This window comes from Acipenser ruthenus, chromosome 4 (genome assembly GCF_902713425.1).
Source record: "Acipenser ruthenus chromosome 4, fAciRut3.2 maternal haplotype, whole genome shotgun sequence".
NCBI lineage: Eukaryota > Metazoa > Chordata > Actinopteri > Acipenseriformes > Acipenseridae > Acipenser > Acipenser ruthenus.
In genome coordinates, this window is record NC_081192.1 from 101,191,863 (window position 1) to 101,215,668 (window position 23,806).

General features: G+C 38.5%; 1 protein-coding gene across 6 annotated transcripts in view; it reads right to left on the bottom strand.

Annotated features, from left to right (window-relative positions):
* LOC117399699 (partitioning defective 3 homolog) overlaps positions 1-23,806 on the bottom strand; it is a 365,908-nt gene that overhangs the window by 125,419 nt on the left and 216,683 nt on the right. For all 6 annotated transcript variants that reach the window (XM_059023275.1, XM_059023276.1, XM_059023274.1 and 3 more), the window contains 2 exons: positions 22,258-22,414; positions 6,895-7,078 (listed from right to left, as the gene is read on the bottom strand). In XM_059023275.1, the coding sequence (XP_058879258.1) occupies positions 6,895-7,078; positions 22,258-22,414 (341 nt within the window). The remainder of the gene's footprint in view (positions 1-6,894; positions 7,079-22,257; positions 22,415-23,806) is intronic.

The window sequence follows — 23,806 nt, forward strand, 5'->3', positions numbered from 1 at the left end:
GTGTGAAAAAATGCTGTAAAGTAAGAATGCTTTCAAAAATAGACATGTTAATAGTTTATATTTATCAATTAACAAAATGCAAAGTGAATGAACAGAAGAAAAATCTACATCAAATCAATATTTGGTGTGACCACCCTTTGCCTTCAAAACAGCATCAATTCTTCTAGGTACACTTGCACACAGTTTTTGAAGGAACTCGGCAGGTAGGTTGGCCCAAACATCTTGGAGAACTAACCACAGTTCTTCTGTGGATTTAGGCAGCCTCAGTTGCTTCTCTCTCTTCATGTAATCCCAGACAGACTCGATGATGTTGAGATCAGGGCTCTGTGGGGGCCATACCATCACTTCCAGGACTCCTTGTTCTTCTTTAAGCTGAAGATAGTTCTTAATGACTTTCGCTGTATGTTTGGGGTCGTTGGCATGCTGCAGAATAAATTCGGGGCCAATCAGATGCCTCCCTGATGGTATTGCATGATGGATAAGTATCTGCCTGTACTTCTCAGCATTGAGGAGACCATTAATTCTGACCAAATACCCAACTCCATTTGCAGAAATGCAGCCCCAAACTTGCAAGGAACCTCCACCATGCTTCACTGTTGCCTGCAGACACTCATTCGTGTACCGCTCTCCAGCCCTTTGGCGAACAAACTGCCTTCTGCTACAGCCAAATATTTCAAATTTTGACTCATCAGTCCAGAGCACCTGCTGCCATTTTTCTGCACCCCAGTTCCTGTGTTTTCGTGCATAGTTGAGTCGCTTGGCCTTGTTTCCACGTCGGACGTATGGCTTTTTGGCTTCCATGAAGGCCACTTCTGACCAGACTTCTCCGGACAGTAGATGGGTGTACCAGGGTCCCACTGTTTTCTGACAATTCTGAGCTGATGGCACTGCTGGACATCTTCCGATTGCGAAGGGAAGTAAGCATGATGTGTCTTTCATCTGCTGCAGTAAGTTTCCTTGGCCGACCACTGCGTCTACGGTCCTCAACGTTGCCCGTTTCTTTGTGCTTCTTCAAAAGAGCTTGGACAGCACATCTGGAAACCCCTGTCTGCCTTGAAATTTCTGCCTGGGAGTGACCTTGCTGATGCAGTATAACTACCTTGTGTCTTGTTGCTGTGCTCAGTCTTGCCATGGTGTATGACTTTTGACAGTAAACTGTCTTCAGCAACCTCACCTTGTTAGCTGAGTTTGGCTGTTCCTCACACAGTTTTATTCCTCCTACACAGCTGTTTCTGTTTCAGTTAATGATTGTGTTTCAACCTACATATTGAATTGATGATCATTAGCACCTGTTTGGTATAATTGTTTAATCATACACCTGACTATATGCCTACAAAATCCCTGACTTTGTGTAAGTGTACCTAGAAGAATTGATGCTGTTTTGAAGGCAAAGGGTGGTCACACCAAATATGGATTTGATTTAGATTTTTCTTCTGTTCACTCACTTTGCATTTAGTTAATTGATTAATATAATCTATTAACATGTCTATTTTTGAAAGCATTCTTACTTTACAGCATTTTTTCACACCTGCCTAAAACTTTTGCACAATACTGTATACAGAGTATAAGATATTTTATTTTTTTATTTAACAACTGTGCTAATATATTTGAGGGAAGTTAACCCTTTACAGTCCATTTATTAAGTGCGCGTCAGGTCCAATTTATTTTCACACGCGCAGTTAATTTTAGACGCGCTGTTTAAAATGTATTTTTTTCCCCAGTCAAACGGGTTTAAATGGCCCTGCATATCAACAAAGCACTCACTAGGCATCTCCAGCCCCGCCCCACCCTTTCGTTCGCTATCGCTTTCACCTATGTAAGAAATAAATAATAATAAAAATAATAGTCGTACATACCGATCAATCATCTCCGGATCACTCGTTTTATCACCAAACTACTCAATATTGCGATCAAAGTCATTATTTTATTACTATAACATCTGAAAAAAGCTCTGCAAATGTCCATGATAGTCCCTGTGTGCTGACGCACTCAGCCACCTTGTTTACTATGACCGCCCCGTTATCTGATAACAGGGCCATATGTATGACTATTCATGAGATACGCCTTTTTTTTTTTCTACTTGTCTCGGCTCTTGTCGCTACCACTCGGCAATTTAATGGTTTTCTCGGCTTTTTCCGGAGAAAAAACGACTAGAAACACGTTTTTTGCGTTGCTATAATGATGTTGGACCAAGTCCGACAAAGGACCTGAGAGGAATAATTGCAATGTCGGACCCAGTCCGACAATGGACCGCAAAGGGTTAATCCATTTAAAATAGGCAATATGTAATACTAAAGTATTATACATATAGCATATGTAGCTCTGACTAGCATGATATGTTTTTGCTGTCTCAAGAATCCAGAGATAGAATAATTGTCGAATAAGGGATGACTGGATTTTTATTGGGAACATGAGTCAGAATGCTGAACAATCATTAAAGATAGTTTGCGGATGTCATGGACAGATGTTGCAGGCTGTGGACTTGGCAGGGATCCGGTTCATCACAGCAACCTGGGACTATGGAATTAATAAATGGAAATACATTTTGCAAGTGAAGACCACCCTGCAAAAGCAACCTTTTGGGATCCAAGCTCTTTAAAATGCGCTGGCAATAACAACAGGCTGACATCTTCAGGGTTGACATCAGTTCTCTTAACTGGGGGGTCATGTAGTGTTGAATGTTTCTCATGCAACACACTTGCTTTCTACAGGGGTTCAGACCTATTTTGAACGTGATAAAAACATGTTTATGGATACTTGGTGTCTTACCTTGCAGACACAAGAAAGCATTGGCTGGATGTCATGCATTGCTACCTACATGTATACTGGTGATGCTGTGCTCCTAGAGGTAAAAACAATTATATGTTAAAGACTGCCACATGCAAACCTCCCAGCAATGGTCTAAGTATAATTTGGAACACCAATGACAAGGCAACTGAATCAGGCATTGCATATATATATGGCTGAAATACAGATAATACAGAGAAATACAGAGTTTGATATTAATAGGCAAAAAGCCTATACATATCATATGGGAGATAATGAAATTGAAGAAGGAATCTCTGAAAAAGACCTAGGAGTTTATGTTTACTCAGAAATGTCTTGAGGGGGCGCAAGAAATTTCAGGGGTTTTTTTTTTTTTTTTTTTCTTTTTTTTAAATACTTCCACCAATCAGAGGGTTGCATGCCGTACAGTACTCGTACCTATCCCGCCCTCTGTCAGACTGGTATACAGAATAGATTAATGAAGCGCTGGACAAGAGAAATAATGGCAGTGATGAAGTCAATTCGCTTGCAAACATTAAAAGTAGACCGGACATTTCCATCAATGGATTTAAAAAAATGTGGAATTGATGATGCGATCAGAAGCCCAGAGGCAGTGTAAACTGCCTGCTAGTAGGACTGTTCTATTTTTATGTTAAGCATTTTTGTGTTTTTTTTTTTGAAGGGTTTAATTAATAGCCAAAATTGTTTGTCAGACTTGTTGAAAGTCTGTAACAAAATGGTTGATGTTTATTGTCGATACGTTGCAGATACGACTATTAATGCAGGCATGGTGCAGATATCACAAAGTCCAGAAACAAAACAAAACGTTGAAATGTTTTGCACCGTATAAAACTGAGCTGATTTTGCCAGTGTTTACTAGTCCATTAACCAGTTTGAAATGATTTTGAAGCAAATAAAAGCATTTTCGTTTCTGCTTTATTGTTAAAGATTTCACACGTGGCAATACTGCCCTACAATTACTACATGGTAGTACTGTGATCGTTCCACTGTGTTATGTTGTGAACCATAGTTTTAAAACAGAGACAGCAAATGCTTATCATAAAAGCTTATTGGTTCTTAAAATTAAAGGGCCATATAAGAACGATAAATACTGTAAATGATTAGCAGCCCTTCTTTGTTTTTCTCCAAGTTGCTGCAGTTACATTATAGATGCTATAATGAGTTACTGTAAATTAGATACTATTTTAGCAGACATATTTAATTAAATAAACATTTATTTAAATGTTTTTGGAATTAGAAGTATAAATGCAAAACTGTGACTTTTTTGTGAACATGCTGTGAAAAAAATCCCCCAAAGTATAAATCCGCCAAATTTAATACCAGCCAAAAAGCCCCATTATGCGGAATGTACTAACTTAAAACAAATCTTTATGCTGACACCTCCAGGCATGTCAGAGTTTGTAGATGGCGCTTTGCATCTGCCTGGTGCCTTTTAAGATGGAATATTTTTGGATGAAGTCCGCTGCCGTCTGGTAATGTATGTTGTTTATCAGCTTACTATGTAGTAAGCATTGGTCACATTCGGTAAACTGTAATTTGCAGTGTTAAGTTCTTCTTATGATGAACAGCAGTGACATACAGAGGAGCCGCAGGCATGCTGGATTTTCTTTTTACCAGTATATGTACGGGGGTGCGGCCCAAAAAGTTTGAGAGCCGCTGATCTAGACCAGTCAATGTGGGGAAGCTATTAAAAAAAGGCAAAGATGCTTGGATATATTGTGAAAAGTGTTGAATTTAAATCAAGGGAAGTAATGTTAAAACTTTACAAATGCATTAGTAAGACCTCATCTACAATATTGTGTTCAGTTCTGGTCACCTCGTTACAAAAAGGATATTGCTGCTCTAGAAAGAGTGCAAAGAAGAGCGACCAGAATTATCCTGGGTTTCAAAGGCATGTCGTATGCAGACAGGCTCAAAGAATTGAATCTGTTCAGTCTTGAACAAAGAAGACTACGCGGTGATCTGATTCAAGCATTCAAAATCCTAAAAGGTATAGACAATGTTGACCCAGGGGACTTTTTTGACCTGAAAAAAGAAACAAGGACCAGGGGTCACATAAAGGGGCATTCAGAACAGAAAATAGGAGGCACTTTTTTACACAGAGAATTGTGAGGGTCTGGAACCAACTCCCCAGTAATGTTGTTGAAGCTGACGCCCTGGGATCCTTCAAGAAGCTGCTTGATGAGATTCTGGGATCAATAAGCTACTAACAACCAAACGAGCAAGATGGGCTGAATGGCTTCCTCTCGTTTGTAAACTTTCTTATGTTCTTATGTTCTAATTTACATTTGTTCCCTAGTGCTAATGTCATTAAGCACTTATGAGCTCCCTTAATAAGATTTAAGATAGTTAGACTTACAGTGAAAACACAACTACAAACTGCCCAATAGCTTTGGGTTTAAATGGTTGTATAAAGACCAATAAGAGGGGGTCCAAAGGCTAGCAGAATATCTGCAGAATATCGCTTGGACTCTGATGAAGAACCCATATCCTGCTACAATGATTAACACTCCGCTTTCTTTCATCATCACTTCCTGTGTTACAAATAACAATGTCCACCTGGTTTTGGATACATCCCAAAGTGCAGCTCGGAACGTGAGCCTCAGGGTTGGGCCTAATAAACCCTAACATTTAAGTGATGCACAAAAATCTGGTCTTCACCAAAGACTGGAAAACAAACAGCAGCACGAGAATATTGTTGTCTTGTTTAATATAACAAATTGAATATTTGAACCTTTTCATAAATTTGGACTACATCCTTAAATTAACTGTGGTCTAGACATTATCTTTCTCTTACTCACAGCTTACAAGAACAATGAGGTTCTTGAACTGTTGACCTAATTCCATTTATTTTAGCATGCATGTTACTGTGTGGCTCAGTGTGTCTGTGTTGACTTGGTGGAACAGGAATAATTTAAAATGGCCTCAGGCGTCTCAATACTCCACAATCCTGCTCAGTACCGTATATACAGTGTCATGTGATGGAAGCCTAATACACAGTGACAAAGTTCTTGCATTAAAATGATCAGGAAGCATCACATTTGAAATCATTACTCATAAATAGGAGGAAAGACAGTAGCAATACATTAGTTATTTTTTCAGATTTATATTTTTGAATATCAACAGTTAGAAAATGAGTAGCTAGAACCAAATCATATACATTACCCTCACTAGGGGCTGCTGTGATAGCCAACTGTAGGTCTCAATATGACCCAGCTTCTAACCAATCAGAAAACAGCTGGTATTTTTTTCTCTTACACATTTGTCTGCTGTCTCCATGAATGTGAAACACATCTAAGAGATTTTGACTTACAAATTGGCAGCCTACCTGTTAAATCGAATTAGTATCACATTGTACCCTTCTCAAATGAGTAAAACTAACATTTGTAACAGGGAACAGGATATTTTAATTGTATAAAGTCAATATGTTAAACTGCTTTGAATTTAGAAACATAGTAATTAAATTACCATGACGACTAAGCAATAAGTGGAATGTGACAAATAAATGTTTTTTAAGCATCATTGTTCAGTCTCTTGTTTTTAAACTGGTTCAATATAAAGAGACATATTACAGAATTTTGACATTTGTCCATGCACTTATCTTGGGCATGGTGTAAAATTTAATTATTAAAAGATCAGGAATATTAACATCTCATTTAAAACCTGTAGCAAAAAGTCTAGATGAGAACATAGATTTCACAGACACTGTAGTGTGCTACAAAGAAGCTAATAATACATTGAACTGTTTTAACTTATTTTGTGGATGTTTTGATATATGGTGATCAATCAGCTAATTCTTAAAAAAACAAACACATACAATAGAACTGTATGCCAAATGTGAAGACACAATCACCAATTGTGTGGTCTTGTTCATTGTGATGGATAGGGGTTTAACAGTGTGGCAGTGAATAGACACATTTTAACTAAACACCAGCCATAACTGGTAACTTAGTGAATGGCCGAGAACCGCTGCGCTTCAGTTATGAACACAACATCTCAAGGTGTGCAGGGCAGGCACAACCCAGCAAATTATGACAGCAAAACCCCCAGAGATTACACTCCCAAAAAAAAAAAAAAAAAAAAAAAGATAGAGAAATAATCTCTCACCATTGATTTTGCTGGAGTTCTTTATCCCAGCAACCAGCTGCGTCTGTTGTAAATCCCATGTCATCATGGGAGCTGGACGATGACTGGTTGGACAGGCGAGCGGGGAGAACAGGTGGTTTATCATCCTCGATGATGACAGTGTCATCCTGGGGCATGTTCACTGTGGGAGACAGATGGTAGTTACCTGTTCATGATAAAGAAATAAAAAATAAAAATAAAAATTTAAATATGAAGAGACGGATTATGGTCCAGAAATGCAGTAACAAAAGTACCAGAATAAGCTAGATGGATTTACTCAGTAAAGCAGATTCAAACCCAGACCTTAATTGTTTAATTAAACATGTTGTGTTCGAATAAACAACTAAGAACCTAGATTGACAGATTTAATTAATCTTAGACTACCTCCTTTAAAAAAAGAACCACCACAAGAATGTACCTGCTTAAAATGTACTTTCATACCATCTACACACGTTCTACCTGTTTAAATACTGGCAATAATACAGTCCCAACAGTAAGCTCCAAAAGCATACACATAAGAAATATCTGTGTGACAACTTGCTTGCACAGCATACTGTTAATCTAATGTTTTTGTTTGTTTTACTTATTTATTGTAAAAATACATTGGTTTAAAATTGGATCACCACCAAGACCTTTCCCCATGTTCATACTTCTCATTGGCAGCAAAAACACATCATAAAACAAAGGCATAAGAAGACAGACTTAAAGCTAACACACACATCTTTGCCATTAACCACGGGGCCTTGTGAAAGTCTTCAGTGATCACCATTTCCTTTGGTCATGATGGTGAATGCTTTATTGTTTACTATAAATTAATTATAAATGTAGTAATTCTAACAGTTTAGTAGCAATCTTACACAAATTATTTTCAATTTCCAGTCAATAAATAAGTGATATAGAAACAATAGGCACTCATGTGATAAGGTTAGATCACTTTGTGCTTTATTTAGGCATCTTAAACAACTTCTTAAAAAAATGCATTTTACCATTTGTGGATACATGTTCCATTTCTCTTACTGTTTTAAATGAATTGCATGGTTGGCCTATTAAAGTCATCAATTAAGTTACACAATCACTCATTTGCATATTGACTGTGTCCCAAGATGTTCAGTTACAGTGGTTTGATTTCATATGCACAACAAATCAAAACAGAAGCAATGGGGTGTTCTAATAAATTTGCACACTACTCTTCTCTCTTTCTTGTTCTCTCTCTCTCTCTCTCTCTCTCTCTCTCTCTCTCTCTCTCTCTCTCTCTCTATATATATATATATATATATATATATATATATATATATAAATATAAATGGCAAAAAAACGGAATATTGGCAAATATTGTAAATCTCAAAAATAACCGGATGCCTTTGGCTAATGACCGAATGTCTAGAGAAAAGACGAACCAAAACATTACTGCCCAATCTTGAATCATCCATGACATACAGGCAGCCATTTTCAAAGAAGCATCATTAGCTTCCTGAGGAATTCGAAGACAAGCTTTTACAATTTCAGTGTTTCGTTATTAGGCTCAGTTCTAGCAAACAGTACCAGCATGGACAGATTGGAAATGCTGATCAGACCCCCATGTTTTTCGACATGCCAAGCAATACCAGAGTTCACAAATTGGAAGAAAAACAGGTGTGAGTAATCACGCCTGGAAATGAGAAGCAGCACATAACTGTAATGCTCTGTGTGATAGCAGACGGCCGCAAACTGCCTTGGTATGCGTAATTGAGGTTGTGTCTTTGTAAATGCAAATTTATTTGATGTTTTAGTTTTTTCTCAAGTTGAGGGTGGGAAATTTGGTCTGTGTCTTAAATTTGAGGGTGTCTTAAATTCGCAGGAATATGGTACATACATATATAATATTAAAATGAAATCCAAAAAGATCTCAATAAGTGTTTTACTGGGAACATTGAGTATGCGTCTGAATATGGCCAACATTGCAGAATTATACACTGTCCAATGCAAAGGAAATGTTTTTGTAGATTTTCTGTAACAGCTACTTTCTGTTGTTCAATTAGCGTTGTCATGATGTTAAAACTAAACACAAAACTAATTGAATTTTCCTGTCAATTAAAGCTACTTTGATTAACACTTACTACAAACTATCTGATTCAACTCTGTGCACGAAAACAGCTTTGGGGGAAAAAAGCAGCTGGCTGAGAAAGTGAAAAAAAAAATAAAATAAAAATTAACACAAACTAAAACATACAAAGAAGAAAGGGTTAGGGTCTTATTTTAGATGCAAACACTTACAAGCTGTGAAATAAATTACTTACAAAAGGGTTTTATTTTCAAGTCTACTGAATATTTCAAAAGAATTATTAATAGTTTTACTAACCAGACACTATTCAGTATAATTGGACTTAGAACACAAACTAAAACACAGATTATCACTTAATTTAAGTTCATGAATTAAGTATGCAAGCTCTCCCCTATTTTAGAGAGATCATGAAGCTTGTTCAATGTGTGTTATAACTAAACGATGTGTTCAGGTTCGGCGGTACAGTAAAAGTGCATTTACTCCACTTCACACCTCTGCTTATTGACCTTGAACACATCCCCTGCAGAAAATACATTTCATCAAGCCTGGTTCTAGTTTTCCATTTTATACTCTATGAAGGTGCCAAGCAAAGAGGCATAGAATAGGAGCAAATCTGTTAACCGTGCTGTGACTGTGAATGCCCCACAAAAATGAAGCTGACACTGTCAGTTAGCACCCTGAAAGCTTGACATCAACTCCAAGTGTCAATATTGACCCAACACCTGAAGCATATTCCTCTGTATCAATTACTACTGTATATGTATACCGACGCTGCACACTTCAATTTAAACGTGAGGTGTTGCAGTTTGTGGAGATGTTATGGATGGACAGACAATGGCCAGGATGACAGACAATGCTCCTGGCTGCAGTCATGCTCTGTTCAGGCAGGTTCCATAGCAGCTTCCCCTCACAGCACTGTAAGCTGGAGGCTAGTTGAGAACAATGTCACTGATGATGGTCTGTGAGGAGGATTCATACCCAGGCACCCTTAGGGGAAAGGCACGACAGTCTGATGATTAAGCCCACTGTGCCACCTAGCCCCCTTGTATAAAGGCTACTCTTAGACCTGCCTGGTAAAAAAAAACTATCCAGCAACAACTAACATGTGTAGATTCTACAGGGGCTTCCATTTGTGCAAGTTTCTCACTAGGAAATGGTTCATCCATTTTAATAAACTCTGTGTGCTGCCCCTTCCACATTCTTACGCCCTGACCCAATACACCACAGTTCATCAGCTTCTGCATACTTATAAAAGCCTGGTGCTGTAAACAGATACACATAGAGATGATACTTCTTTCACATAGACAGCTGGAATATTTTAAAACAGTTATGATTTCCGACACAATTCTAACAAGTAGGTCAGCAGCATGCATCCTGTCACAGCTGGAAGTTAAAAGTTAAGAGCTGTCAGTATGATGAAAAAGTTGACAACCACGGCGTATGTACAGAATGGTATAAAATAAGAAATGGCAGCGAATAGTTTAATGAAATGATATTTAAGACCTACCGTAGATGTCATTAAGTAAACAAAGGAGGAGTTAGTATCATGGTAAAGTACATTAAAATGACTGATTCACAGCATGCAGAAAGATATGTGTTCTCCTGATACATGGGACACTTACATTTTTACATACAGATGATACACAATCTGATAATGTCAATAACTTCTGCTAAACTGAAAATGTGAACAAAAACAAAGCATTCTGCTAGCGTAATGTAAGAGGTATGTCGAATGGATTGTAAGCATGAAGAAATACTGTGAAAGTGATCTTTATGATTGATATGTCCAGAGGTTAAAAATAAGATTTTACTGGACACTAACTGTAATGGAACTTTGAGAGAATCACAGCTTACCTCTTGTAAAGACACAGCCTAAAAACAAGAGGTCTGTATCAATAATATGGTCGGAGGTTAAAAGAATGTGGTGCAGCAGTGTGAAGCAGTGGTTAGTGCTCTGGACTCTTGACCGGAGGGTCGTGGGTTCAATCCCAGGTGGGGGACACTGCTGCTGTACCCTTGAGCAAGGTACTTTACCTAGATTGCTCCAGTAAAAACCCAACTGTATAAATGGGCAATTGTATGTAAAAATAATGTGAAATCTTGTAACAATTGTAAGTCACCCTGGATAAGGGCGTCTGCGAAGAAATAAATAACAATAACAATGTGGCACTGAAACCGTTACTGTTCACTAGACAACATCTACATTGGAAACACAAAGGATACAGCTGTGTACCAACCATTACTGCAGTAATCCAAAGTGTACTGTCTCTGTGCAACTGTAACATCAAAAGCTCACATGACCTCACTGTGGCAGCCAGTTAGGTCAGAGGTTAATGTTATGGTCACCAACATATTAGGCACGCAGGGTTTACAGTATATAAACCCTGAACATATGAAACCACTGCCTCAAAAAAAAAAAAAAAAAAAAATATATATATATATATATATATATATATATATATATATATATATATATATATATATATATATATATATATATATATATATATATATTTCTTCGAAGAAACTGTAATTGGAAATTATATTTTACAGACATAATTGTTGTGATTGTTCAACTGCTTTCATTTGACGCCAATTTAATTGACTAACAGTGATTTGTTGCCACTGTGAGCAGCTCATTTTAACAGCATACTGCTAATTTTACTTCTGATCAATGATGAGTTGTAATTGATTAAAAGGGAATTGGAAACTGGAATTGACCCCAATCCTGAAAACCCACGATAGGGTTTATTTTTCTCGTACGACACCCACTTGACCTAGATAAATCACAGGATACACCCATGTAGGAAAACAGTATCTCAAAACATTAGGTCTTTATCATTCAGAAACTGACATGACCCCACATGGAGGCCAATCACACCTATACATACAAAAAAGACAAAGTAAAGTAGATCACAGTGACTGTAACTGTAAGTACGACATCCCCAGATTCTGATACAGCAAGTTGTGCTGAACATAATACCGTTTATAAACATGGCAACCAGGTACTGGTAACTTTGCCGATCCTGAGGATAAGGAGCACCAAAAAGGACTGATCTAATTAAAAACAACAAAATGAAACATTAGCTTCCAACTATTACTGCTGCCAAAACACCTAGACCTGCTTTTGCTTCTTCCATTCAGAAGTAAATTTGTGCCATCTTTAAAGGGCAACTGAATCTTGATAAGCCTTCTTCCATATAAGCAGATGCATATTTTAAAACAGATATACAAATGCTTTATATTCACAAATAAACAGGATTACAAAAGCATTTCTGCTTTGTTATGCTACAAATGTGAAGTGTTCAGATTGAGGGGAGAGGAATGAGAGCTTAAAAAAGGTCAAAGTAATTAGATGAAAATCCAGTGCACTTGATTCTGCAAATATGCCGAACAGATAATTAGCACAGGGAGTAAATTACATTCATTCATGCTGAAAACGTAGGCATCTTGTGATAATTCAATCTGAGACTTTAACAATGAAACACCGTAACAGTCTGTTAGTAAATAGAAGTGAAACACTTGGAAGTAAAACAGCTTTAAAGAAGTTGTTGCTAATAATAGGAGCAAACCAAGAGATACCTGTTGCTTATGTTGCAGTGGATAAGTGATGCAATTCGAATACTAGAACAAGGTAAAACTTTAAAAGAAACCAAGTCAAGCAGACAAACATTTTAGCTAGTACAGTATACCGATGAAGACACTAGAAATGTCTATTTGAGATTATATATATAGAAAAATATGGACTGGAGAGGAGGGCTATACTGGAAAATTATTGACCCGAGGGAAGGCTACTGTTACCACTATTAGCTGAGTCTGCTGTACATATTTAATATATGAGGTCAGTCAAAATAATAAGAGGCAAGGTTTGATAGTAAATATAAGTATATACGAGTCAGTGCTTGGAAATCCTTGCCTGTGTTAGGTTAAAATCTCATCAAAGGAGCAATAATAGATTACAGCTGTCAAGCGATTAAAAAAAATGAAATCGCAATTAAGCGATCGATCAAAATTTGTAATCTTTGTTAATCTTAGTTACAGGAGGCTGTGTGGTCCAGTGGGCTTGTAACCAGGGGGGTCCCCGGTTCAAATCCCAGCTCACTCACTGACTCATTGTATGATCCTGAGCAAGTCACTTAACCTCCTTGTGCTCCGTCTTTCGGGTGAGAGTATTTGTAAGCGACTATGCAGCTGATGCATAGTTCACACACCCTAGTCTCTGTAAGTCACCTTGGATAAAGGCGTCTGCTAAATAAACAAATAATATTAATAATCTTGATTTTAATTGTTATATTTAATTGATACAATTACTGCATCCACCTCATTCATTTATTACTGATGCTATTATTATTATTATTATTATTATTATTATTATTATTATTATTATTATTATTATTACCACCTATAAAGCCATACATGGTCTTGGGCCTTCTTATCTTCAAGTTGTGCTGACCCCATATGTCCCGGGTCATTCCCTGAGATCGGAAAATGCTAATCTTCAGAGCAGTCCCTAAAATTTGTTTGAATTCTGTCGGAGCCAGGGCATTTAGTTATAATGCCCCTAATCTTGAGATGAATTGATAAGTTTTCTGGTCCCGGTAATATATATAGCATAAACACACCAAAAACATTTTTATTCACAGATATGTAAATTTATACATATGTATTTTTTTAAAAAAGCACCTGCAATAGGTGTAGAATTTCACTAATGAGAAGAATATTCTTGTAGTACAGGCGATGCTACGTTCTGTATGAATCTTTTGTTAGATCCCATATCACTGCCTCACATCAGCTGTGACAGAAAGAGACACTCACTGCAAAGCAGGAGTTTTTTTTTTTTTTCTGCACACACTTCCCCGCCCCTCTGTTGCCAGGGAGCAATCGGCACAGCGCACAAACAAACTAGATGCTGATAAAAGCCTGGTATATTAATACGAAAATAAGTTTAAAAAAAAAGTAAAAAGTGTCACGGAATAATAAAAATATTTCAATACAACTGTGTAGTATCTTTATATTTAATAGCGCTAGAGTTAATGCAACATTGGTTGACCAACATTGGTTATTTGCATCAAAACGGACAATTATTCAGCTTGGCAACAGGCAGACATGGAATCTAAACATATTAACAAACAAAACGATACCAAAAAACATTAGTCGGAGGGGGGGTGCAGTCAACTAAAAAACTAAGGGCTATATATAAATTTACATGCAACACCACTCATTGCATTTCAGTGTTGCCAGATCCTTCCCCCAAGAGAACACCTTTGTGAAGCGTTTTGAAATTATGGATATCACCAGAACAAATAAGCCTTGCACATGCAGTTATGTTTCTCTTGTTATTTTGTTTGTCCCAAACTATTTTTATTATTATTGTTATTATTATTATTATTATTTATTTATTTAGCAGACGCCTTTATCCAAGGCAACTTACAGAGACTAGGGTGTGTGAACTATGCATCAGCTGCAGTGTCACTTATAACAACGTCTCACCCGAAAGACGGAGCACAAGAAGGTTAAGTGACTTGCTCAGGGTCACACAATGAGTCAGTGGCTGAGGTGGGATTTGAACCGGCGACCTCCTGGTTACAAGCCCTTTTCTTTAACCACTGGACCACACAGCCTCCTTAATGATTAATTGGTATTTTACTTATATTCCCGGGTCATCTACATCTTTCCAAATGTCAGTGAGCCTTTATAAGAACATGGCTTTATCTCAGGAAAACACTTTTTAAATAATACAATATGAATGAATAAATAAATACATACATACAAATAAAATCAAGAACTGATAGAGCATGCAAGTTTCAAGTTGGTGCACAATCAAGAGTTCACTGTTCTCCAAACAGCTGTCTTTGTTTTCTTTATGGCAAACAAAGCGGTTTCCACGACATTACTACGCAGCTCCTAAGTAAAGGAAAGTAATGAATTACAAAATGTTGCAATCGCAGGCTAAAGATCAAGCTCTATTTTTTTCTTGTTTGTTTCTTTGGAGAAGGGATGTTAGAGGATGTAGTTGCGCTTCATTGGTTGTTCATGTATGGTTGACACCTCTGAGATATATACAGAATAATAGAGGGGCTTCAGTGAGTTACAGGAAAATTAGTTCATCTAGGGGTTCTGTGACGTCATCAATTACGAGACTGAAGGTCGAGTTTATAAACTGTCACTTTTTGAAAATGCCAATTAATCATTAAGGAGGCTGTGTGGTCCAGTGGTTAAAGAAACGGGCTTGTAACCAGGAGGTCCCCAGTTCAAATACCACTTCAGCCACTGACTCATTGTGTGACCCTGCGCAAGTCACTTAACCTTCTTGTGTTCCGTCTTTCGGGTGAGACGTAGTTGTAAGTGACAGCTGATGCATAGTTCACACACCCTAGTCTCTGTAAGTCACCTTGGATAAAGGCGTCTGCTAAATAAACAAATTATATCTACTGTATGTATATTGTATAATGTATAATTATATATATATATATATTATATATATATATAAACAGCCAAAAGAATTATCATAATTCATTATGATAAAATTCAATTAGGTAACTATTTGTAATCAATTGATATTGTGCATATTTCAGGGGATATCTGAATCACTCATCTCAGTTTACTGTGTTATTGTTTATAGTTACCTGAATGGATGTGGCTTCACCTGTTGATGCTAATGGACAGCCCTTGCAGCACTTCTTCATAAATCGCATAAGATTAAAACCCAGGATTTCAATTGGACACCTACCTCACTACTGGGACATTGCAGGGAAAACTAGAACAGGTGGCAAAGCTACTTTTTACAGACCTTGTGCTCCTAGGTATGTTCATTATCCTATTGCACCAACTGAAATAGTTATTGCTCAGCTGACAACCATGAATGACACTTGGAACCCGGGTTGACACAGGCGGGTTCAGTCTGAAATGCCCATTAGAGACTTTATCCAATCCTATATGAGAATGTTTTCACTAATTAACAGTTCACATGTTAGAACTACCAAAACATGTTGGCTCACAGCAGTTTCAGCAAAGCAATATCTAGTTAATGTTTCCCATGATAAGAGCACTTTCCTCCTGGCACAGGGCCGGACAAACTGCAAAGCAAAAACATTACGTCTTCCCTGCCAAATATACTGTTTTGTGTGCGTGTGTGTGCAAGTAACAGGTATTTGTTAAGCTGAAGAATTCAGATTAAATTGACTGAAGTCACGCAATGAAAATTAAAACAACAAAAATAAGTGCTTCTAATTTTGTTTCCTGTTTTAAATGTGCGTGCTTAATCTTTAGGGCCATGTTCATTAAAACTGAAGACTTTTCTGCTCCTCTGCACCCCTGATCACTGACCTTAAACTTAAGCTTTTAAAAATTTTATGCTCTTTAGTCAACATGAAATGACCTACGTCTCTACCTTAAATGATTAATGGAGTTTGCAGACTGCACGCCAAAATGGAAGCTCCAAGGCTTTTGATTGACTGCTCTTCTACCTGCCAAACCACCATAAAAACTGTCTCTCTTTAAAATAACAGGCATGAATACCAGAACAAAAATGCACTTTGACAATGAAAACATGCATTCTCGGTTGCCTACAGCAAAACTGTAGCTAATTCTACTTCAGACAACAAGGTGCCTTGGATACATAAGCTTAAGATATTATGAGATGGAATTGAAACCTACCCACCTCACTTTAATGAAATTCATCAAGAGGGTCAAACTTATCTCTTGATCCTTGCTAGAACCATATTCCAGGAGGTGAAAGACCATTACCTTTTTCAGTTACAGTAGTACAAAAAACACCACAGCTATCCATGACATCCTGCCCTATTGATCACGCTGTTATTATCTGATCCACACAACTAACCATATAACTTTAAAAAGCAGTACATCAACTCCCCGATCAATAGTAGCAAATTGGTACTTATGAGATTCACACCTGGCAAGTCAGCGTTATCCCACAGGCCCCCAGTTCAAATCACAAGCCAGGCGTTTTCACAGACAATGAGTTGCTGATTTCATGAAGGTCAGAGGTCTGAGTGAAAAGTTTTAACTGTGAAGTGTTAGTGCTGCCAGATATTAAAATGGAGAAAACAGGACTGCTAGCCTCACTGCGCATTTCAGACCAAACCAGACCAGTGGGATGGCAGCAACATGTAATGCATCAATGTAATCTGGCTTTACAAGACTTTGCAGTGATAGCTTCAGTGACTGTCCCTTACCATAACTGGCTGTATCCATGTTCATTTGAAAAAGCCGTAGTGGCTATAATACTCAATGGTGCAACCCAGTGTCACTGAGATGGTATACTTTCCCTAAAGGAGGCAATATGAAAGGCTGCTTGTGACAGAGAGCGAATGAATCCTAGGTCAACAATCTCCCTTCCAACCTGTGAGGGCGCTGTATAACAGGAAAAGTGTGCCCGAGACTGGATGGTTTTGTAGTCCATTCCAGGGTCAGTCGAAAGTCGGCCATCCAGAAAGAGGGTAGAGTCATAATATCAGAAGTCATCGCCTTAATGCGGTAAGCGATGTGTCAGTCATGGATTGGAGGATATGTGACTGCACTCGCTACCGAAGGGGGGCGTGACTGAAGGTATAATCAGGCCAAGCAATCTGTTTCTCTGTTATGGTTACGAAACGACAGGGAGGAATAAAAAGAAACCGTGAGTGTTTAGTGTTGTCTTGTCTGTGTACTTAACTGTTTTTATTTGTCACTGTAGACGGCTAAATATCCGGGAGCTGACACTGTTAAGCCAGCATCAAACTCGGACTGCACTGCACCACTGTTATCACCGTTTTGTGTATTCACAACACCACTTGCACCCAGAGCACTCATTGCTGTGTATAGCCAGTATTATTATTTAAGCAAATAATAAAGCTTCATTTTTCACCATGGAGCTGTTGGACTGTTATTAGTGAGCACTGCCTCACCTCTACACCTGCACACTGTAAACCACTTTACCACTCTGCTTTATTAAAATTAAGGGTGAATCGTCATGCTAATGGATGTGTTATACAAACAGCATAGCTTTTAATTGCCATTTAGGTTGCATTTTATTTAAATATATATTTACTTGTAACCCTTTTTATTGGACTAGATAGTTATTTTCACAAGAGTGTCAGTGCTATTAAATTGCAATTACCACAGAGCGCAACAAACAAATACAGGTAAATAAGATTTAAACAGGGGAAGTCTCATTTAGATTCATATTTATCTTACTTCCCATTGAAAAAAAATCTGATTGTGTTTGACACCAGCTGAATTTATGACAAAGGAACTAAATTATATGTGAACGATAAAAAAGTATTTGTGTCGATATTCAATAGGACATCAAGGACACAAGATGCCAGGCTTTGCTAATAGCTGCAGTTCAGGTAGGCACAGATTTCACCTCTTGCCACGCAACCGGATGGGTTTGTTATACTCCCAATGAGCCTTCACCTTTAAAGCCTACAATTCCTTTAGGGAAGTTGGGGATGTAACTATTCTCCAAAATGACCAACAGAGTTTTGCAGTTTCTATCAAAGTTTGTCAGATTTGATGTCTTGCCAATTGTCACTGAAACCGACTCGCAACAGAGAGATCCAGCTTTGCACAACAAATGACGTGATGTGAGGGAAGGACCGCTATACTAAATGGTGTGGTAAGCTTCACATGATGTGAGGGAAGGACCGCTATACTAAATGGTGTGGTACGCGTCACGCGATGTGAGGGAAGGACCGCTATACTAAATGGTGTGGTACGCTTCACGTGATGTGAGGGAAGGGCAGCTATACTAAATGGTGTGGTACGCGTCACGTGATGTGAGGGAAGGGCAGCTATACTAAATGGTGTGGTACGCTTCACGTGATGTGAGGGAAGGGCAGCTATACTAAATGGTGTGGTACGCTTCACGTGATGTGAGGGAAGGGCAGCTATACTAAATGGTGTGGTACGCTTCACGTGATGTGAGGGAAGGGCAGCTATACTAAATGGTGTGGTATGCTTTATTGTCGAAACCTTGTGCCACTAAACTGCTGCATAATGAGACCTGGTAGAATGCTTTCATGATATTTTGTATTAAATGCGTGGGACTCATTTTGAGTCGAGTCCAGAGAATTACGCGCTTTCCTGTTCCCCCCTAAAGCAGATTTGCAAGCTGTGGTCCAAATCACATACCGATAATCATCTGACCATACATTTTTGCACTGTGTGTCACCATTTATAGAAACAGGAAAAATGTCACTCAGTCTCAGGAATCTGCAGCAAACCTGCACCCTGTGAACTCCAGTGGTTTAATGATGTAAGAATGATCCTCCTCTTAAACCTGCACCCTGTGAACTCCAGTGGTTTAATGATGTAGGAATGATCCTCCTCTTAAACCTGCACCCTGTGAACTCCAGTGGTTTAGTGATGTAGGAATGATCCTCCTCTTAAACCTGCACCCTGTGAACTCCAGTGGTTTAATGATGTAGGAATGATCCTCCTCTTAAACCTGCACCCTGTGAACTCCAGTGGTTCAATGATGTAGGAATGATCCTCCTCTTAAACCTGCACCCTGTGAACTCCAGTGGTTCAATGATGTAGGAATGATCCTCCTCTTAAACCTGCACCCTGTGAACTCCAGTGGTTTAATGATGTAGGAATGATCCTCCTCTTAAACCTGCACCCTGTGAACTCCAGTGGTTCAATGATGTAGGAATGATCCTCCTCTTAAACCTGCACCCTGTGAACTCCAGTGGTTTAATGATGTAGGAATGATCCTCCTCTTAAACCTGCACCCTGTGAACTGCAGTGGTTTAATGATGTAGGAATGATCCCCTCCCTCCTCTCCTCTAGGCTGGCTTCCCTACAATGTGGGTCTGAGTGAAGGCTTTATGGTCACAATGGTATCTATGGTATACAGTACTGCAGCCAATATTGACATTCTTGAAATCATTTACAAATTATATACAAAAAAATGTTTAACTTTTTTTTTTTTGGGAAGGGGGGGTGGTGATACAGTTACCATTTAATGTTTATCAAAAGAACACAATCTCTTAAATTTTTCAAAACTTGTCAGGTTCCATTTCAAAGACTTTATGAGTAAAGGCATGGTTGCAAAGATGTGTTCAAAAAGTGATAAAATGTTCTAAAGAAATCAATCATACTGCATCAGTGAAAACAGCAAAATTGCATGCAGGTTTAGCCACCGATTAGCCTTGTCGGGCTAGAAAAATAAAGATGAAATAAAATGCTGGGGAAGGATTAGTCAGGTTTGATCATTTTGGGGCAGTCATTTTTTCAAAATAATATTATTCTTCAGCTTACTGTGATCCTAAACTTCAAAATCCTATCAAAAACCCCTGTCAAAATAGATAAAGCAATGAATTGAGGCAGACTATATTACTGACCAATCCCCATATCATACAGCTCTCCCACACTTGAAGTTTCCAAACTGGCAAGCCAAAAGAAAAAAAACAAAACAACGCACAGGTCTGAAAAACAAAACAACGCACAGGTCTGAAAAACAAACGGATACCAAGCATTCGGAAGACTGCAATGGCATATTACACAGTGTAATGCAGAGGTTTAAAACATGTCAGAAAAATGCAACTCAGTTTGTGGCAGGTGCTAACTTAGTTTTAAATTGGACGACCCAAATCCTTGGAGCTAATGCCATGAGGTCCGCTGCAAATCCAGCCATCATGTGACAAGGCAGGCTGTTATCGACAACTTTTCAAAGAGCAAAGTGCTAAGTACCTCATCATTCACCAGAGGCCAAGTACGGACAGGGACTAAATAGGAAAAAAGAGCTTAAGAATATCTGCTTCTAAGTAGACTGTATTGTTAAGCATGTCAGCCTATTCCCAAACCTGTGAGGCAGAATGTTGCTAGGATACTGTTACTGGAGTGTCACAAACACCACAACTCCATCACCACATCCATAAATATACAATGCAAAGTATGTTGCTTCAATGTTTTTGACACACAATCAAAAACAAAGAGATGCAACAAGAACTACAGTACGGAAGTATAATATTACGTATACTATTGGATGAAACCAATGATCCTGGGTGAGCCTAGTCAGCAGTAGTGGTTAGGGCTCTGGACTCTTGACCGGAGGGTCGTGGGTTCAATCCCAGGTGGTGGACACTGCTGCTGTACCCTTGAGCAAGGTACTTTACTTCGATTGCTCCAGTAAAAACCCAACTGTATAAATGGGTAACTGTAAGTAAAAAAATAATGTGTAAAAAATGTAATTGTATGTAAAAATAATGTGATATCTTGAAACAATTGTAAGTCGCCCTGGATAAGGGCATCTGCTAAGAAATAAATAATAATAATAATAATAATAATAATAATAATAATAATAATAATAATAATAATAATATAAACTAGCATAGTAGAGAAAGGCTCATATATTACGGCAAAGCTACACGTTGGGTGGTTCCCACCGCGATTATCTCAAGTCCAATATTAGCATGAAGTAAATAGCAGTTACTCTCATGTAATAAAAATCAGTGTTCGATACAGCTTCAGAAGCATTAGAATTGAACATGAAACCATTCATTAAGACTCAATCCCCAGTCTAGCAGAGCTGCTGTTCTAACTGACAGCCTTCCAACCCTCATTGGATCAATATTGAAGAGCACTACTTTGCTGAATCAATGCAGTGGCACTGTTCTGCTGGATTAATAGCTTCTTTCCTGAAATCACTTCTTACATCTTGTTAGAAGGATATGGGAGTATGAGCCATTAATTCACACTTTAATTTCTACGTTACTCAAGCCTGTTAAGACAGTCTTAGCGGTTACTGTTTTAATCAATATTGATTTCTATATTTCAGATGCATTAAATCAAACAATTTATTTATATTCATAAACACAAATCTAGACATCAGTGCCAACTGATCTGCAGTATAATCTGAAGCATGCTATCATTATGAAATGCACATTGATGATGAGATTATCAAAAACCTAAAACTAAGACCAGACAAAGCTTTTTTTTTTTTAAGGAAACCAGTCACAAAACTGCCTGGAAAGGCTCTGCAAGGCTTTGGGTCTCGGTGACATGAAGAAACATTGCAGCATTCACTGCTAAATAAAACATTCACCCCTTTGAAATAGAAGACATTAACCCTGTCTGTCTTGGATACACCTGTAGCTGTTGCAAGGTGTTCTTTCCAGGATTTAACTTTGTTTGCAACCCAAGTAGAATCAATTATATACACAGACACGCACACACATAGATTAAAAGCCATGGGGGTAAACAAGCTCATTCTACAAAAATGGGTCCTCCCAGCTTTCTATTGATTTGAGAACCTTAAGACCTGGGGGGTTTAAAGGGAAGGGGTTCACTTGACTTACCAATCATCCTCCTGTCGGCTATGGAGGCCCTGGGCATCAGGGTGTCCTGTAACCCTTCGATCCCACTGTACAGCGAGTGGGAGATTCTCCGCTCCCTGTCATCTAGCGAGGTGTCAAGGGCCACATCCGCTCCAGAGGGACTCCCAGGCATCTCCAGCTAGAAGGACACAGAGGATAATCTGAATTAAAAGGATTTCACAGCATGGTGGGAGAGAGGGGGGCAGGAGATTCACCCAGGATTGTCATCCAACTGGGCACAAAACGAGCTAAAACTCCTCACCCAGCTCCACAAATTCGCTTTGACAGGTTGGTGTAATGACCACCTTTCTGTGCCACTTTACAGACTGCCTCCCATTGAGGCCTGTCAGATTTCCACACAAATCAGGACTCCACAATGCTTCCTTTTTCCTTGTCTTGTTGCATATTTTACCCTAAAAGGGTGATGCCATATGTAGTTTTGCTACCAAGAAGACAGCAGAGGGCTTTCCTCAGGCTGACAAGCCAGTGAACAGCTGGCTACTCCTGATAATACATTACAGATAGCTTTTGAAGCCAGGCTACTGGATGCTGACTTTTAGTTTCCCTCAGTTGACCTTGTGTAACATCAGGTGCCATACAGTTTAGTACTGCTACGTGCTCTCCACTTTAACTTCCCCTTTTAGAAATAAAGCCGGAATCATATCCAAGCAGACTACACAGCCTTTAAGAGGTGCAATATCATGGCCTTACACAAACACACACACACATCTGAAACAGATAAAACACAATGATTCCCCACGACTGCACTATCATCTGAGCCTATTGCAAGCAAGCTTATCTAACCCACCACAAAGAAGAATTTGACATTTGGTTGCCTTGTCGTGGTGTTAGTTCTTCCACCTTTCTGCAAAACAAACAGCAGGAACTAGTAGATCCCTTATCTTTTACTAAGCACCATACCTTGAACCCCATGCTGAATAAACTGTGGGCAGGTTCCATAGATTTCCAATAGTATTACATGTAGTTAACTTTTTCAACAGATTACAGAAAGTGATACCGTGGCATTATTTATTTATTCATTTCTTTTTTTTATCAATGTGCTTTGCAGCTTGCTGGAATACATAAGTTACAGATTTGGTCACATTGTTCAATAAAAAAGACCTTATTTTAGAAATTTAAGAAATTATTTTTGACCCTGATTTAATAATCACAGTTACAACTGAGCAAGCATTATTCAGACAACTGTGCATTCCATTAAACAGTACTGTTCAATTCATTGCCCATTTTTATCACAGCTGTTATTTATTATTTATTTCTTAGCAGACGTCCTTATCCAGGTCGACTTACAATTGTTACAAGATATCACATTATTTTTACATACAATTACCCATTTATACAGTTGGGTTTTTACTGGAGCAATTTAGGTAAAGTACCTTGCTCAAGGGTACAGCAGCAGTGTCCCCTACCAGGGATTGAACCCACAACCCTCCGGTCAAGAGTCCAGAGCCCTAACCACTGCGCCACACTGCTGCCCTACAGCTGTTACTACCAGGGAGCAATTTGCAGCATT